Here is an 18,766-nt window from a genome sequence, read left to right on the forward strand (position 1 = left end):
AAAAACTTCCCTTTCTCAGCTTCTTTCCATTGCTTTTGGAATTATTTCTTCTTGAACCATTTACAGCGTTTTTTGATCTCCATGTGAATTGCCTGTTTGCATTTCTAGAAAGTTATTCTAAAAGTTATTCTAAAAGTAGTAAGATAGAAGCGTGTTATGTAGGATGTTGAGCACCTTATACTCTTATCTCTGAATTACTAAAATCGGAGGCTGGAGAAATAAAAATCAGATAAAAAGTTGTTTCTTGAGTTGAGGGGTGTAACTATGTATTACACAGAGTCTTACTATGACTTAAGCAAGCAAAAAACTCAGTGTTGTGAGTAATGAAGTATTTATTCTGCAAAGAAAATACTAAAGAAAAGCAGGCAATTAAACAATCTTAGTTCACTTACAATCTTGGCATGTCTTCTAATTTACCAACTTGCTTAAAGAATTTGAGCTAGGCAGATTAATGAAAAATGAAACATCTTAAGTTAAATCCAACATAAATTTGTTGAGGTAAATAGATTCTCCTCTCCAAGAATATGCTGTCCAACTCATCATGCTTGAACAAAGAAGCTGTTAATAAACCTTAAGTTGCAATAAGATTTCAATATACAGTTAAATCAATGTCAGAAATAAAGTTAGCCTAATTCTTGGCAATGCTTATGCAGAGTTTCTCTCTAACAGAAACTTGAGTTTTAGTGGTGGCATGTTCTTCCAGTGCAAAGCCAATGAGCTTTTGTACTCATCTGGTTCTTGCTTTGTGGGTGTTTCACTGTGTTCTGTACACTCTCTCCTTTTGAATACTGCATTGGGCTGTTCATCATACTTTCTTAGGGAAACAGCTGTTTTTGTTTGTTCTAAATAGGATCAATTTAAAGGAATTTATCCACTTTCTCACAGATTTCATTGAAGGTGGAGATCGCATCTTATAGATTTGAGTAGATGCTGGTATCAATGTTTCAAGTTTTTCTGTGGGTTCCTCCTGTTTTTGGATGGGCTCAATACTGTGCTAAAGCATTTGTAGTAAAAGTTTAACACTATTGTCTTTTATGGTGTGCTATTCTGGCCGAGAGGGGTCTGAAAAACTTTTGAAGTTTTGCTTTTAATCGCTCCATTTTCAGAAATATTTTTATTCCAAAAATGTCTTGGGGTAGTTTCATAAATTCTAAGGCCAGAAGGGACCATAGTGATCATCTAGTCTGACCTCCTGTATAGCACAGGCCATAGGACTGCCCCAAAATAATTCCTACAGCATATATTATAGAAAAACAGTCTTAATTTCAAACTGTCAGTGATGAAGAATCCACCACAACCCTTGATAAATAGTTCCAATGATTAATTACCCTCACTGTAAAAAATATACACCTTATTTTCAGTCTGAATTTTTCTCTCTAACTTACAGCCATTGGATCATGTTATGCCTTTCTCTGCTAGATTGAAGAGCTCCTTATCAAATATTTGTTTTTCATGCAGGAGCTTATAGATTGTAATCAAGTGACACCTTAACCGTAGACTCAAACTTTAAGGCCAGAAGGGACCATCATGATCATCTGGTCTGACCTCCTGCACATCACAGGCCACAGAACCTCACCCACTCATTCCTGTTATAGGCACATAACCTCTGGCTGAGTTATGGAAGTCCTCAAATCTTGTTTTGAAGACTTCAAGTTACAGAGAATCCACCACTTACTCTATTTCAAGCCAGCAAATGACCCAGGCCTCATGCTGCAGAGGAAAGTGAAAACTCCTCAGGGTCCCTGCCAATCTGACCCAGGGAGAAATTCCTGCCTGACCCCAAATAGGCTGATGAGTTAGACCCTGCTCATATGGGCAAGACGCACTAAAAAGACCTGGGAAACAATTCTGTGTAGTAACTCAGAGCCCTCCCCATTTAGTATCTCATCTCTGGCCGTTGGGAATATTTGCTAATAGCAGGCATGGATTGGTCATATGTCATTGTAGGCAATCTCATCATAGAATCATAGAATATCAGGGTTGGAAGGGACCTCAGGAGGTCATCTAGTCCAACCCCCTGTTCAAAAGCAAGACCCATCCCCAATTAAATCATCCCAGCCAGGGCTTTGTCAAGCCTGACCTTAAAAACTTCTAAGGAAGGAGATTCCACCACCTCCCTAGGCAACGCATTCCAGTGTTTCACCACCCTCCTAGTGAAAAAGTTTTCCTAATATCCAACCTAAACCTCCCCCACTGCAACTTGAGACCATTACTCCTTGTCCTGTCCTCTTCCACCACTGAGAATAGTCTAGAACCATCCTCTCTGGAACCACCTCTCAGGTAGTTGAAAGCAGCTATCAAATCCCCCCTCATTCTTCTCTTCCGCAGACTAAACAATCCCAGTTCCCTCAGCCTCTCCTCATAAGTCATGTGTTCCAGACCCCTAATCCCTTCACTGGACTCTCTCCAATTTAGCCACATCCTTCTTGTAGTGTGGGGCCCAAAACTGGACACAGTACTCCAGATGAGGCCTCACCAATGTCAAATAGAGGGGGACGATCACGTCCCTCGATCTGCTCGCTATGCCCCTACTTATACATCCCAAAATGCCATTGGCCTTCTTGGCAACAAGGGCACACTGCTGACTCATATCCAGCTTCTCATCCACTGTCACCCCTAGGTCCTTTTCTGCAGAACTGCTGCCTAGCCATTTGGTCCCTAGTCTGTAGCTGTGCATTGGGTTCTTCCGTCCTAAGTGCAGGACCCTGCACTTATCCTTATTGAACCTCATCAGATTTCTTTTGGCCCAATCCTCCAATTTGTCTAGGTCCCTCTGTATCCTATCCCTGCCCTCCAGCGTATCTACCACTCCTCCCAGTTTAGTATCATCTGCAAATTTGCTGAGTGCAATCCACACCATCCTCCAGATCATTTATGAAGATATTGAACAAAACCGGCCCCAGGACCGACCCCTGACACCGGCTGCCAACTAGACATGGAGCCATTGATCACTACCCGTTGAGCCCGACAATCTAGCCAACTTTCTACCCACCTTATAGTGCATTCATCCAGCCCGTACTTCTTTAACTCGCTGACAAGGATACTTCCATCATACCATCCCCTCCATAAACATATCAAGTTGAGTCTTAAAACAAGTTAGGTTTATTACTCCCCGTGGAAGGCTGTTCCAGAACTTCACTTCCTCCTGTGGTTAGAAACCTTTATGTAATTTCAAGTCTAAACTTATTAATGGCCAGTTTATAGCCATTTGTTCTTGTGCCAACGTTGGCCCTTAATTTAAATAACTCCTCTTCTTCCATGGTGTTTATCCCTCTGATGTATTTATAGAGAGCAATCATATTTCCCCTCAGCCTTCATTGTGTTAGGGTAAACATACCAAGCTTCCCAGGTTAGAGTCCCCCATTGTGTAAATGTGTGGCCTGCTTTCTTTGTAGATAAATGTTTACATTTAGCTATATTAAAATGAATATTGTTTGCTTTCACACAACTTACTTAGCAATCCAGAATGCTTTGTATTAGTGACATATCTTCATTATTTACTACTCCCCCAATTTATTTGTCATATGCAAACTTTATCAGTGATAATTTTATGTTGCCCTTCAAGTGGGTTCTCCCTTTGTATATTACACTGAGCGTATGCATGTGCTCCATGCGCCTGGAGCCGGAGAATCCTGGAAGAAGCATCCATTGCTCCACGCATGTGCCCTCACTCTCCTCATGCCTCCAACCAAGGCAGTAAAGAGTGGGGCATTCCAGTCACTCTCCAGTTCCTTCTTATTGCCTCATGGCTGGGGTCAGAACCTTCAGTGTCCAAACTTTGTGAGGATTTGCATGGAGGGGATAAGGGGATTCTCTAGCTCGTGGTTTTCTGTCATGTTAGATTGTGATTCCTACAGAGGACAGCTCATTTACTTACCAGCTCAGTGGTCGTGGGTCACCAGTGTGGTTAGATGTTCAGCTCTGTGTGTGTGTGTGTTTCTGGGTGCTGCCTCAGCTCTGTGCGCACAGCTGGCACAGTAGACCTCGAGCGAACCGCCCAATGACCACAAGATCTGTTAAGGTATGAACACCTGGCCAGGTTTATTGTTAACAAAATATTGTTTATAGCACCTGGTAAACTCTACAAGGATATTAAGACATGTATGCCCCTGACACTGGATGCAGCTCGGTGAGTGGCCAGACTTTCCACTGCTTCCTAGGTTGGCCAAAAATACTCCCTCTGAGATACATCTTTATACCCCAATATAAACACGTTATTACTGCCCCTTTGACATAGTTAGTTACTGCCCTCTGATGTGCCACAAGTTCTCCTTTTCATTTTGTACATGTTAGTTCAATTAAAACATTTCTATTATGTACTGTCATCCTGACCTTATCTTTTAGGAGGGGTCAATGTGTTCCTGTTATCCTTGGGGAATGTTTTTGTACCATCCTTAATATTGGGATGTTCTGGTACCACTTGATATTGGGATGAATTTGTGTGAGCACTCTGTGACTAGCACTACTTAGGAATGTGTATTTTTGCAGTATTAGCCCTGTTCTGGCCAAATTCTATATGCAGGTCCTGCCTCATACCAGGCCTTTAATACAAAGGCTTATGTCTCAGGCTCTCTTTCTGCTACAGAGCCCGAGGATGTTGCTGTCAGGGTGATGCTCTACTTCTTCCACGATCAAACCATCTGAATTTATGCCTTCTTTTCCTTACCAGTCCTACCTTGGGTCTTCTGGAAGATTCATTAGAACAGGGCACAAGTCGTCCTCACCGCCCCCATTGGCCCAGACAGTTTTGGTTCCTGAGTCGTCTTCTCATGTTGCCTCAGTCACTGATGACCAGTCAGCCTTTTTCCAATCTCCTGACCCAGGAAAAGGGCAAAATCAAACATTCCAATCACTCCATCTCAGACGGTGGTTTTAGGATGGGTGTTGACTCTAGAATGTTCATACTCTGAAGATGTACAAAGCATCCTTACTTACAGTAGAAAGGATTCCACTAGAAAATGCTGCATAGCCAAGAGGAGGCATTTATCTAGGAACAATAAAAATGTATATCCCCTAAGATGTGGATATTCCATTTATTCTGGACTATCTTCTTTCCTTCAGAACAGCAGGTCTTTTTATCAATTCTTTATGGGTCCACTTGGCAGAAGTCAGTGTATACAACCCACCTTCGCAGGGTTACTCAATTTTCACTTACCTACTGGCCAACAGATTCTGGGAAGGTCTAATCAGAACCTTTCCTGCTCTGAGAGAACCTACTTCTCAATGGGATCTGAACCTTGTTCTTTCAGTGCTCACTGAGCCTCCCTTCGAGCGACTGGCTTCATGTTACATGTTTCTCCTATCCATGAAGGTTGCATTCCTGGTAGCCATCACCTCATCCAGGAGGCTGGGTGAGTTTGGAGCTCTGATGGTGGATCTGCCTTACACTATATTCCATAGAGACAAGGTCTCATTATGCTTATATCCTAAATTCACCCTCCCAGTAGTTTGAGTTTCATCTGAACTAGTCAATTCACTTACCTGTGTTCTTTCTAAAGCCACATGCATCTACAGATTAGAGCAGGCTTCATTCCTCGATGTGCAGTGCGCATTAGCCGTATATCTGCAAAGAACAAAAGTATTCAAAAAATCTCCCAGACTGATCATAGCGGAAAGAGTTTGAGGTCAAGCTGTGTCCTTTCAAAGAATGTCCATGTTGTGGATTTTTGTAATGACTTTCAAATGATGGAGGTCTCAGGAAGCTACTTAAGAGCATACCTTCCCATGACAACTAGAAGGCTTGGTGAGGAAGGCCAAAGCTATACAAAGCATGACAAGCATGTTGGGTGGTTTGGTGGGAGTGAGGGATCCAGTTATTGTGCAATTGCTTAAGAAGCTTCACACTAAAAATCCTGGGTTCCTGAGGCTGGTAGCTCAGTGAGAAGTGCCCCTCTAACTTGCCTTCTGGATCCACCCAGCCATAAGTTCTGTGCGGGTGAAGGTGAGTCAGTCCAATTCCTGAGCTGGCCTGAACTCCTATTTTGTGAAAAAGGCATTTAAGTTCTGAACTTCTCTATGTGGGAAACCAGGCAAAAAACTGGGAGGAAAAGAGATTTCAAGATTTTGCTCCCAAGTTCAGCAGTGAGGAATTAAGGTTTTCTGTGCAAGTTGCGGCTGCAGAGTCATTATCCTATGATCTCCTCAGACTTGTTTTCTGTTGCTCCTTTTCCAATTTCCTATAGTCAGCTAAGTTTTCCATTAGGTTTTGGGGATTGCCATCATCAGTTACGTATTTCTTTGACTCTCTTGTTTTACTTGCAATAATTTTCTCTGGAGCTCTCTACCATCCATTCACTTTCCAAGCCATGAAACTTAGAAAAGAAGGGAGTCCTGTTACTTTAGCAGGGAAAAAGGTGTTTTTTACCACTTTTCTCAATAATACGTTTCAGCTCTCTAGGTCAGGGGTTCTCAACTTTATCTCTGGGGCCCCCCCAACATACTATTAAAAACTCCATGGCCCACCTCTGACACAGCTGTTTTTCTGCATGTAAAACCTAGGGCCGTGATTAAGGGGTGGCAAGCAGGGCAAGTGCCCGGGCCCCATGCCATCAGGGACCCCACAAAGCTCAGTTGCTCAGGCTTCGGCTTCAGTTCCAGGGCCTGCAGCCCCATGCGGTGGCTTCAGCTTTCTGCCTTGGGCCCCAGGAAATCTAATGCTGGCCCTGCTTGGTGGTCCCCCTGAAACCTGCTTGTGGCCCCCCAGGGGACCCCAGACCCGTGGTTGAGAACCACTGCTCTAGCTGGTTGCTCCCTTGATGTGCACCTTCTTAACTAAAAGTTTTAGCTTTTGGGGGTTAGTTTGATGAGCAAATTAACTTGAACTGTTTTGCTATGTAGGCAAAAACATCCAAAGTGTAAAGAATGCTCACTTGGAATGAACTCTCCCTCAGCTCCTTCTGGTAGAGTTATTAGTGTTTGTCCAATTATAGCCCCTCTCTGTCTGTGTATAAAATGTCTTTGCTGTCCAAATATTTCATAATCTTTTTTGTAAGAGAAATCTTACATTTTGCCTTAGGCTGTTCCTTTAAGTCATTAAGCTTTGCCATTCATTTCATTGGGAGCACTGTTGGGGCCAGTAATAGTGGTTGAGATATTCCAGTGCCTGTTAATGAGCTCTTTTATTCTTGGGTTCCATACAATAGAAGCAGCTTCTGTGTCTACCATTGCTGTTATAAGCCATAAAAGTTAAAAGGAACTTAAATTATCATGTAAATGAAATTCTATGAAGTACGTTGCTCTGTATCTAAGCAGTATTTTGGAGAAGATAGTATCTGCGTACTGTATCTTGTCCAATTTTTCAATATTTCAGTGTGAGTAATTATTAGACACCCTGCTGTTTGTCAGGGTTTTTTCCAGATGAAAACAAAGTATATTGTAAATCAAGCTAGGATTAGTCTATACAATATAATGTAGCCTGGTAGCTGTCAATGCTCGGGAAAAAAAAAAAAAAAAAAATCTATAAAAAATTACTAATTGGGCTAGTGGAAAGGTAGCTTTCAAGAAAATATTTAACATTTTAATCAAAATTGAAGTTAAAGGAAAATTTATTTATTAATCAAGACAAGCACAGAACAGGGCACAACCCCATTAATGCACCTTGGGAATAACTGATCATAATGCTTAAAAGGATTATGCACAATAAAGTTGTAATAGATCAGATTTAGACCAAGTAATCAATTAAACCATTAAAACTATTTAAATTTAAAGAGTAAATATTTTGCAGAATAGATTTGAGATGGTCTGTTCTGAGACCTGCAGATAGTGTTTAGCAGAGTAGCATACAAACAGTAGCAACATACAGAATGGATGATGGAGGAGTCAAACAGGAATTGTAAAATTCACAACTAAAGGTTACAAGTGCATTATGGATATTAATTAGATCAAACACAAAAACAAGATTTAAATGTTCTAGTTTAAAAACAAATTTATCTTAAAAATCTACATGTTAAAACTTTCTAACAGGTATGCACTCTACTCTGCATGTTCCAGTGCAACATAAACTTCCAGGATACCTACCTGTACCTCTTTTGCCCTGCATTTGATTTAAAGCAGGGATCTCAAACTTAAGTCACCACGAGGGCCACATGAGGGCTAGTACATTGGCCCGAGGGCCACATCACTGAAACCTTTTCAGACAATGATACAAAAGTATAGTCAAAAATGAAAAAAAATGAAGAATATAGTATGCTATTAAAAGTCAATGTATTCGCTTTTTTAAAAACCGTAATGCGCGAAGAGGGATTTTAATAAAATATAAACACTCAGTAGTGCACCTCACTCAAACGACAAAACACGGATGTACTTTTAGAATTATGTCCGTTAAAGCTCCCCCTCTGTCCCCGGCCCTGCCCCCATTCCAACCCCTTCCCCAAAGTCCCTACCCTAACTCCACCGCCTTCCTGCCCCTATTCCAACCCCTTCAACAAATCCCCAGCCCTGCCTCTTCTTCGCCTCCTCCCCTGAGCATGCTGCATCCCCGCTCCGATGAAGTGAGCTGTAGCTCACGAAAGCTTATGCTCAAATAAATTGGTTAGTCTCTAAGGTGCCACAAGTACTCCTTTTCTTTTTATATATCAAGGTACATGCTAAAACACAGCTATCCAATGAGAGAACTTGCATGCAGATAGAAAGATGCAGGATTATTTCCAAAGGAGGGCAGGACAGACAGAAAATGGTGTTATGACAGACTGCAGTGCCATTGAGTTGTGGGACACCATGAATTGGCTGCTTTATTAGTATGGTTCTCCCATTTGTTTTTGTTTCATTTTTATTATATAACTTGAAACTTCTCCCAATTACACTAGTGTTAAATTAATGTAGTGTGTTGTGGCAAGGTAGCCAATTTTAGTTTGGTGGGTCCTGCGCTTTTCTTGGTGGGGAGCCAAGATGCTACCTTTTGCTCCTCGCTCTGAGTCCCAGCCCCTCTCAACCCCTGTGGGTTTCTTACCTTCATACCCCTTAGGTGGGGTTACCCTCAGTCCTTAGATGCTAGGGGGAAGGGAGTCTCCCTGTTCTGCTGGGCAGGGTCCCCCTTACTCCAATTCTCAGGTCTTCCAAATCTCTCAACACACCTCCAAGCTCCAGTCTGTTCTTCTTCCTCCTCCTCCTCCTCTGTCTGCCTGATGCAGGGGGTTTTATTAGGTTCCTAACAGGGCCTTAATTGACTGCAGGTGCTCCAGTTAACCTGCAGCCACCTTCCCTAGTCTACAGGGAACCACGCCTTAATAGCCTTGAGCTTATATATCTAGCACTCTCCCACTGCTCCCTGGCCCTCCTGTATCCCAGTGTATAGTTCCCCTCAATTTGCCACTAATTTAAGTAATTATGAAGCCTATGAGGAAAACATATAGAAATTGGCTTGATACTGACAAACTTTAAAGGAAAAATAAAATAAAAATATTTGTCAAGTTTCATAGAATACTCTGTAGGTGATTATTAGTTTATATCAAAAGCTAGATAATGAATTAACAGTTTTGTACTTCTTTCCTAACAACTATAAAGCAAGTTTAATTCAAGTATATAATGTATCAGCATTTTACTGTATAAATCTTGTTAGCCTGCCACCCTGTTAATGTTCTAGTTTAAAAAAAAACAAACCAAAAAACAATTATAGGGCTTGGTTTTACAGAATATTAACAATGGAATATGGAACCTTTTACCTCTCACTTGTTAGAGGGCATTGCAGGCCATCTGTGAATGAAGATTATCATTTGGTAGCTCTCCAGTGGCCTATGTAAAATGAGTTCTTAGGCCCGGTTTCTGGTGAAGAAAAAACGTCATCACCACTACAGTTTGCTGATTTGTAAATTGGTCAAATGTTGAAGGGGCAGTGCCACACTCAAGAATGACATGCACATGATATTGATAAGATTGTATGTGATGAACCCAAACAAATGGGCCACTTATGTTTCTGACTTCAAACCTTCTGCTATTTCCCTGGACAAAATCTCTGAAAAAACCCAAGTGTCCTGGGGTTCTAATGGGCCTTGCAGTACTGCTAATCCCAAGCATTCAACAATCATGAGTCAGGCTCCAAAATATCAAATATGTATGGGTTCTTTTTCTGTGTTTTCTGGTCTCTGAGTCTTTAGGCTACACTCAGGTGATGTTGTCCAGCTTTTTCCCCTGACCATAAAGGTAAAAACTTACTTTAAAAAATACCGACATTCTCATGACTCTGAGCTGGGGCTTTAAGAAAAAAACAAATATAGTGAGATTCCCCTCACCGGTTCCTAGAGCCTGGGCTCCAACCTGAGCCCAGAAATTTTCACAGCAATGAAACCGCTCCGCAGCCTGTCAGCTGGCATAGTCCAGCCGTAGTCTAATTGCTGTGTAGGTGTATACTAAGTCTTTCAGTACACCACATACTCATTATTGAAACTAAGCTTTAAAATTAACAGTTTTTTATACATTATAGTTAGGCTTGGCAGAATTCAATTTTTAGTTTTTGATAATTTTGACAGATATCAGTTTATTTTGAAGAATTTTTTTTTTAGATTTTTATCTTTTTAAATATTCACAGTTGTACAAAATTATGAGGAGTCCTGCAGTGGAGGTCAGACAATTATTTAATGACAGCCGACAGCAGAGATTCAAAAAGCTGAAGCTTTATAACTGTTAAAACACACATTGTCTACATCACGCTTCAAAATATACACAATAAATATCCTTAAATCAAACCCTAATAATTTTTCAAGCAGCATTTTCTTACTTTGCCTCTTTGTAAATTTTGATTGACAAAAATATTTCCCTATACAGTTTTTGTGTGTACGGTAAAATCAACATTTATCAATATGTACCCATAAAAACTGAATCCTTCAGAGCCTGGTTATGGTGCACAAGTAATCTTTTATAAAGAACATACCTAAGGAATTAAAAATTCAGAGTAAAGGCTGACTGAATGAAATGTGTAGCATTGGAAAAACAGGCTGTGTTTCTTTCAAACACTTTCTGGTTTTGCTACTATTAACTTTGATCAGGAGATTTTGAACTGTAGACATTTCTGTGCTTTGGGGCATGTTAACCTGTCTAATCACTAAATTCTTAACTATTATTTTCCTGCTATTGCTTTGTATAGGGTTACCATCGTGTGCAAATGAATGTTTCTTAGGGAACATCTTGCATAGTAAAAATATATGCACTGTGGGTACTGTTTATGGAGGGTGGCTTAGGTGTGGAGGAGAGTAGTCACAAAATAGTACGTCTTATTTTGTGGTAAACAAAAATTAATGAGGGGGGGGTGATGGAGTAGTTGAATGAGCATGGGCATGTGTTAGGAATTTGAGGCCAAACCCCAGTTCACATGATGATTCACTCTGACAGAGCTATGCATCCCTACTCTTACCACACTTTCCCCATTCCAAACATATAAGGATGTTTGCAGAGCACTTCGAAGATAAAGTGCCTTTATAATTGCTATGTATCATCATTTTATTATATTAGATCTGACGTATAATTAATATATGCCATCTGTTCTCTAGTAGTCTTATTTCTTTCTTCAAAACAACAAATACCTTACTGGATCAATTCTCGCAATCATGAATATACGCATCTGACTGAATATTTATTTGCTCATATGCGTAAATCACCTTGAGCATTGCAAAATGATGCAAATATTGCTGGCTCCACCGTATTCCTTAAATTGTGTATTATCCTAATATGGCTAAATGAACATCAAATTAGGAAAAAGTGTTTTGATTCCTCTTTCTACTCCCTTAATAGGTTTCTTTGGAAAATTGTGTCGAGGTTGGGCGGATTGCCAATACGTACAATCTCACAGAAGTGGATAAATACGTTAATAATTTCATCCTGAAGAACTTCCCCGCATTATTAAGTACTGGTGAGTTTGTGAAACTCCCCTTTGAACGTCTTGCCTTTGTGCTTTCAAGCAATAGCCTTAAGCACTGCACTGAGCTCGAACTCTTCAAGGCTGCTTGTCGCTGGCTACGGTATGAGGAGCCTCGAATGGAATATGCTGCAAAACTAATGAAGAACATCAGATTTCCACTGATGACACCACAGGATCTTATTAATTATGTACAAACAGTGGATTTCATGAGAACTGACAATACATGTGTGAATTTGCTTTTGGAAGCCAGCAATTACCAAATGATGCCGTACATGCAACCAGTCATGCAGTCAGAGAGAACTGCCATTCGATCAGACAATACTCACTTAGTAACATTGGGGGGAGTGTTAAGGCAGCAACTGGTTGTCAGCAAAGAATTACGGATGTATGATGAAAAGGCACATGAATGGAAATCATTAGCTCCCATGGATGCACCAAGATACCAGCATGGCATTGCTGTGATTGGAAACTTTCTTTATGTAGTTGGTGGACAGAGCAATTACGACACAAAAGGAAAAACTGCGGTTGACACGGTCTTCAGATTTGATCCTCGCTATAATAAATGGATGCAAGTTGCATCTTTAAATGAAAAGCGTACCTTCTTCCACCTAAGTGCCCTCAAAGGACATTTGTATGCAGTTGGTGGTCGAAATGCAGCGGGTGAACTAGGTAAGTGTATTTTATCTTGAATGTATGAATTTTTGTCTGTCTTTTCAGGTCTTAAAATTATGCTGTTCTGTGGAAAAGGGAGAGAAAAACAAGTATCCTAATTTGAAAACAAATTAAGTTATTTCTTTCCAGCAGCATCTATAGAGATGCTAATTTGGACACGGTCAGTGAATTTCAGGTACACTTTTGTGAAGGAAGTTTAAAATAAATTTAACTTGTAGAATAAAGTGACATGTTGCTGACTGATTTAGATATGTAATATCCAGTGTTTTCATCTTTAGCATCAAACTATTTAAAAAAAATGCTCACTGCCATTTATTTAAATGTTTGTGGAAGCTTTTACTGAGTTTTGCAAAGTTTCTTTAGAAGGAGCTTTAAATATTTGACTGAAGAAATGTTTGCTTGCAAATAGATTAACCTTTTCTAGTTCTGCCTCTATGTAACAGTTGCTTTTCAAACACATCATGATTTAGTAACCTCATATATCATGTAAGCCAAAATAATTTAACACATTTTTATTTGGATAAGAATATCTCTTATACTTGAAGGAAATCTGTGCAGTTGCTCTCAAAAGATGTGACTTTTTCTTGCAGTAATTGCAATAGTGATTTTGGAATATCAGTGTTTTAAACATGTTTGTTGCTTAAAGACAAGCCAATAGCTTATCTATGAGACTAAAAATGTTCTGACACACTCCACTTGTTTGTCACTAAAAATTACTTGTTCTTTTCCATAATCTCTGCACCTCATGGTTAAGTGTCTCACTTCCTATTAATCCTCCTTTCTTCACTCCCTCTTTGCCAAAAATTGTAATTCATTTTACTTGGAGAAAAAAAGATCTAAATAAAAATTAGAAGGAATAAAAAATGATCAGGCAGTAGCTAGTTACTTTTAATTTAGCATAAACCATCAGAAATGTAAGATTAATCTTTCTCTCCAAAAGCAGGTGGTGGTCAGAGTTGATACATAGATTTGACTATATGTACCCATTTGTAAATTTTGTCTCTGTGCATTAGAAATACAATAATGAGATACAGTATTATACTTCACATTTCTGATTGCATAATAGAATTTCACTTAGTGTGATTTAAGTAAGTGTACACAGACAGATGCTTTATTTAAGCTTGCAGTCTCTCTGTCTCATCCCCATTCACAGCAGATACTTGGCAGCAGACCTGGCTTTGTGGTGAAATCTCCTGTTACAAAAACTTCATTACTTTTATGGATATACTGCAGTGTATTTTATAAATGTACTGTGAAGTATTGTCTTAATTTAAACTAATCAGAAAAAATGAACTGATCGTTTTGTGATGTAGCATCTGATTCTCTCTCCCCTTCCCCCATTTTACTCATCTACAAATCTGCAAAATTCAGATAATCTGCAATGGATTTCCTAGTCATATAATAAACTTCCTGTTTGGGAAGCATGGAGTGCTAAAGTTGTAGACTTGTAATTCTTTCAGGAAAATTTGAATAGCAGAATTGATTTTTGTGACTTTTTGGTGTTATATGTTAAAAACTGTGTTTTTAACATAACTTGGTTATTTCTTGCAACCATTTCATGATTTATATCTAAATGCATTTCTAGCTAAAATGATCGTGATTGGTAACTTTTCACTTCATCTGCCTGGTGGTGCAACATGCAGTAAAAGTTTAGTGTCTTGTGAGTGTACCTATTGTATAATTAATGAATATCTACCATCATTCACTTGTGTGAACTAGTGTCAGAGCACCTGGGCTTCAGTGGAGGACCCATGTTAATGGTTCACCCTAGGAGGATAATCCATTCTGCCTGTTACTTGGCATGGGTGGCACCTTAGTCTCTCCTTTTCTCTGCTTGTGGCGCACAACAGTTAAGTCTCCTGAGAACTGATATGCTTTGGTCTAACTGAAGTGATTGAGCCCAATATAGGGATATCTGGGTGAAGCTTAATGGTCTGTGATGTACAAGTCAGACTTGATGGTCTCCTCTGGCCTTAAACTCTAATTTTCAGTTCCAGCAGACACTTAAGGAGCTTTAATCAGACTTGCATACGTAGATGTTCCTGCAGTACAATATTTTGCTGTCTGCCACCACAGATTAAATAGCTTGTAGATGTCCTTTTCCTTTCGTTTTGTACGATTTGAAAGTTGGTAACCCTAATGCAAACACCTTGCCCCATCCCTTGTCCGAGGCCCCACCTCCTGTTCACTCCATTCTCCCTCCCTCCCTCCCTCTATCATTCGCTCACCCCCACCCTCACTCACTTTCACAGGGCTGGGGCAGGAGGTTGAGGTGTGGGAAGGGGTGAGGGCTCTGGCTGTGGGTGTGGACTCTGGTGTGGGGCCGGGGATGAGGGGTTTGGGGTGCAGGAGGGGGCTCCGGGTTGGGGCCAAGGGGTTCAGAGTGTGGGAAAGGGTTCAGGGTTTGGGTGCGGGGGGGGGGGGGGGGGTTACAGGCACTGGCTGGTGGGGTGGGGTGCGGCCGGAGATGAGTGGTTTTGGGTGCAGGAGGGGTCTCAGGGCTGGGGGAGAGGGTTGGGGAGGGGCGGGAAGGTTGTGGGCTCTGGGAGGGAGTTAGGATGCAGGAGGGAGTTCCAACCTGGGGCAGGTGGTTGGAGTGCAGGAGGGGGTTCAGGCTGCGGCTCTGTCTATCCATCGCTTACCTCAAGCTGCTCCCAGAAGCGGACGGCATGTCCAGCTCCTAGGCAGAGGGGCCAGGGACCTCTGCACTCTGCCCACACCCTTAGTGCTGCCCTCACAGTTTCATTGACCATGGTTCCCAGCCAATGGGAGCTGCAGAGTCGGCGCTCAGGGCGGGGGCCACCTAGGAGGTGGACATGGCGGCCGCATTGGGAGCCGCACAGAGCTTGGGCAGGCAGAGAGCGTGCCTTTACCCCCACCCCCACCTCCCGTACCATCAACTGGACTTTTAGCGGCCTGGTCAGCGAACCTTGGCGGTGTTGACCAGAGCCACCACGATCCCTTTCAACTGGGAGTTCTGGTCGAAAACCGGACACCTGGCAACCCTAATTTGTATCATCTCCACAGCTCTCTTTGATTTAATTGTGGGTTGTGGGAACTGATGCATTTACAGGTAAGACTTACGTGCTCGTGGAGAACCCACTTGGAGGCTGATCATCTCCTCGTGCATTGTGCTAGAAGCCAAAAGTTTTTACCTCTTCCCTGAGCGTGTAGGATTTATCCATTGGAACCATTTTGTGTTGGTGATTCCAGCTGACCTCGAGGAGAAATGTTCTTCATTTTTTTTAATGTACTTTTTACATGCCCAGGGCCATATCAAGATCTCGCATGTAAAGTGGGTATCTCTACCTAGAGTCTGCTGTATAAACAGCAAAGTCATAAAATCCCAGTCTCATACTTTCCCTGACTCCAGTACAGTGGTTTGAGTTTATCTAAGACATTGATTAGATTGATATACATGAGACTGCTCATGTCAGTGTCCATACACAAAGTTGCAGCAATTTAACTAAATCAGTATCAAATCACATCTTCTGTTAAACTGCATGGAGACCAGGCTTTGAAGTTATAGAGAGCACTGAACCGATCTCAAGCGATAACGTTCTGACCTAAATTTCCTTTGCAGTCTCAGTTTAAGACCGGAAATGAAGAATATTCTGTTTAAACTTTTGTGTAGAAGTACTGTTAAACTGCTGCAGTGATTTACATGTACAGCTGGCAAAGCCATTTTGATCCTTTTGCATGAAAAGCTCTATATAAATGTTAGGTATTCTGGTTGCCTAGGAGTTTGATTTGGGGACTGAAATATTCTGTTTTTCTTCCCATCAATTGCTATCCAACTCATGTTTCACTTTAATTTTTCCTTCCATAAAAACTGGCAGTCTAAAGATCTGAAATCCAGTTTAGCTCTCTCTTCACCCCAATAAAAAAAAATCCTAACTTTTCATAAATAAGCAGGTTAAATGTGCATTGGAAAACTATTATGGAATTTGCCCTCCTGGATTCAAACTGATTTCAACTTCTTAGTTATTATATGTGATATGAATTTCTGAAAACTTGAATTAAACTTTCCAAGGAGATCAGCTTTAAATATTGGCTCTCTAGATGTTAAACTCTCTCTAGTCAATTCTGTGGTACTGACTAATTTACCGTCCCTTTCAGGCACAGCAGGGTCTAAGGGTCAAAGTTATTAGAATATCTATCCTTATATTTTTTTCAAAAAGTCTCCTTTAATCAATAATAAAAGGGATACGTCTATGGGGTCTTTCAGACATGGTACCCAAAACATTTCTCAAATATTTTAAGCTTATTAGAACTGTGTAGTATTACTTTTCACCATAGAAATGTCTGTTTTTCACTAGTAGTAAGATGATGATAATAGTAATTTAACAATGCATACTAGTACCCATTTGAAACCTTCAAAGGGAAGTTACCAGAATTGGAATTTGGCAAAGACCTCAAATACCTAAAATTGTAATGGGTTTCTTTAAGGCCTCATTTTCAAAACAGCAGAAGTGCAGGGCTATGGACAGCTCTACATCTGATTTGAGCATATAATTACCCCAATTGTGCATGGAAATTAGATATGGCTGGTTAAGTGGGGATGTTAATGGATAGAGAAGGGAAGCCAGAATCAAGGGAGAACACTCCAGGAAGTGTATCTGTCGGAACAAACAGAGGAGGTGACCGAGATAAGGAAGACTCCAAAGGAAAGAAGGTGCGGAAGACAAATTGGGAGGTGTCTTACAGAAAAGCCTGAGAGATCAGAGGGTATATAATCTCCAATCACGATAAATGCTGGTAGATTGATAATAGGCTCCCTTTCTTGAAGATAAATAGGGGTAGCCATATCTTGTTGGGAGAAAGAGTGGCTGTATTGTGAGAATCATGTGGCCTGGCTGGGGTAGTGATACAGGTTTAGGTAAGCATCCTGAAGTTTTGATGGTTAATCTCAACATATCCAAAACTCCAGAGATTCTGGGTGCTCCAATAACTAGTTTTATATGCCACCTTGTGAGTGGGATCTAGTGTACTTTCATATGTATTTTTAAGTATACTATTACAAAACATCACCTTGTATTGATATCAAGTCATAATACAATACACAGGGCGCAGAGAATATTGGATTTTCATGAGAGAACATAAAAGAGCAGCATGGAAATTTCAGTTGTGAGGCCTAGTTAATTGAAGAGGTACGCAAACAAAACAATTCTCTGGAATGGGAATGGAACACCAGCTATGCGACAGCTGAGAGAGCAGTGGTTTTCAGATTTGTTTATTCAGAGAATTGTCCTTGTAAAATTTATAAATGGTGGTAACAACTGTAAAAACCCTCAGTAGTATCCCAGCTGGGTCACTCTGCGACAGTAACTCGAATCCCAAAGAGAATGCTGTATGAGAGATCCTTTCAGACTGCTAGTAGGAGTATGGTAGTAGGTATGCATCCGATGAAATGAGCTGTAGCTCACGAAAGCTTATGCTCAAATAAATTGGTTAGTCTCTAAGGTGCCACAAGTCCTCCTTTTCTTTTTTCTAGTAGGAGTAGTAACAGTATTTATAAGGGAACCATCACTATGCTATATTTGTGAAAAAGATGCAGCACTTTATAAGAACAGGTCATACACTCTCCTCTCTGACAGGATGATCAAATGAAAATCCTACAAGTGGGAACAAAGTAGAGTTCAGTTTCCCAGCGCTGGAATACCCATGTACGGGGACAGTAGGCTTCTAAGAGGTATGTCTACAGTGTATCTGGGGGTGAGCCTCCCAGCCCAGGTCCGCAGACTTGTGCTAAAAGAAAAGGAGTACTTGTGGCACCTTAGAGACTAACCAATTTATTTGAGCATGAGCTTTCACGAGCTACAGCTCACTTCATCAGATACATACCGTGGAAACTGCAGCAGACTGTCTGCTGCAGTTTCCACGGTATGTATCTGATGAAGTGAGCTGTAGCTCACGAAAGCTCATGCTCAAATAAATTGGTTAGTCTCTAAGGTGCCACAAGTACTCCTTTTCTTTTTGCGAATACAGACTAACACGGCTGTTACTCTGAGACTTGTGCTAGTAGATCAAGTGCTAAAAATGGCCATGTAGGTGTTCTCACTTGGGATGGAGCTTGGAATCTCAGGGTAGGTCTACACTACCCGCTGGATCGGCGGGTAGCAATTGATATATCGGGTCGATTTATCACTTCTAGTCTACACGCGATAAATCGATCCCTGAGCGCTCTCCTGTCGACTCTGGAACTCCAGCACTGCGAGAGGCGCAAGCAGAGTTGACGGGGGAGCT

At 41.0% G+C, this 18,766-nt stretch overlaps 1 protein-coding gene across 8 annotated transcripts in view; it reads left to right on the forward strand.

Moving 5' to 3' along the window:
- KLHL13 (kelch like family member 13) overlaps positions 1–18,766 on the forward strand; it is a 126,806-nt gene that overhangs the window by 92,955 nt on the left and 15,085 nt on the right. For all 8 annotated transcript variants that reach the window (XM_077826453.1, XM_077826452.1, XM_077826455.1 and 5 more), the window contains one exon: positions 11,722–12,517. In XM_077826453.1, the coding sequence (XP_077682579.1) occupies positions 11,722–12,517 (796 nt within the window). The remainder of the gene's footprint in view (positions 1–11,721; positions 12,518–18,766) is intronic.

Source organism: Eretmochelys imbricata, chromosome 9 (genome assembly GCF_965152235.1).
Source record: "Eretmochelys imbricata isolate rEreImb1 chromosome 9, rEreImb1.hap1, whole genome shotgun sequence".
In the NCBI taxonomy this organism is placed as follows: Eukaryota; Metazoa; Chordata; order Testudines; family Cheloniidae; genus Eretmochelys; species Eretmochelys imbricata.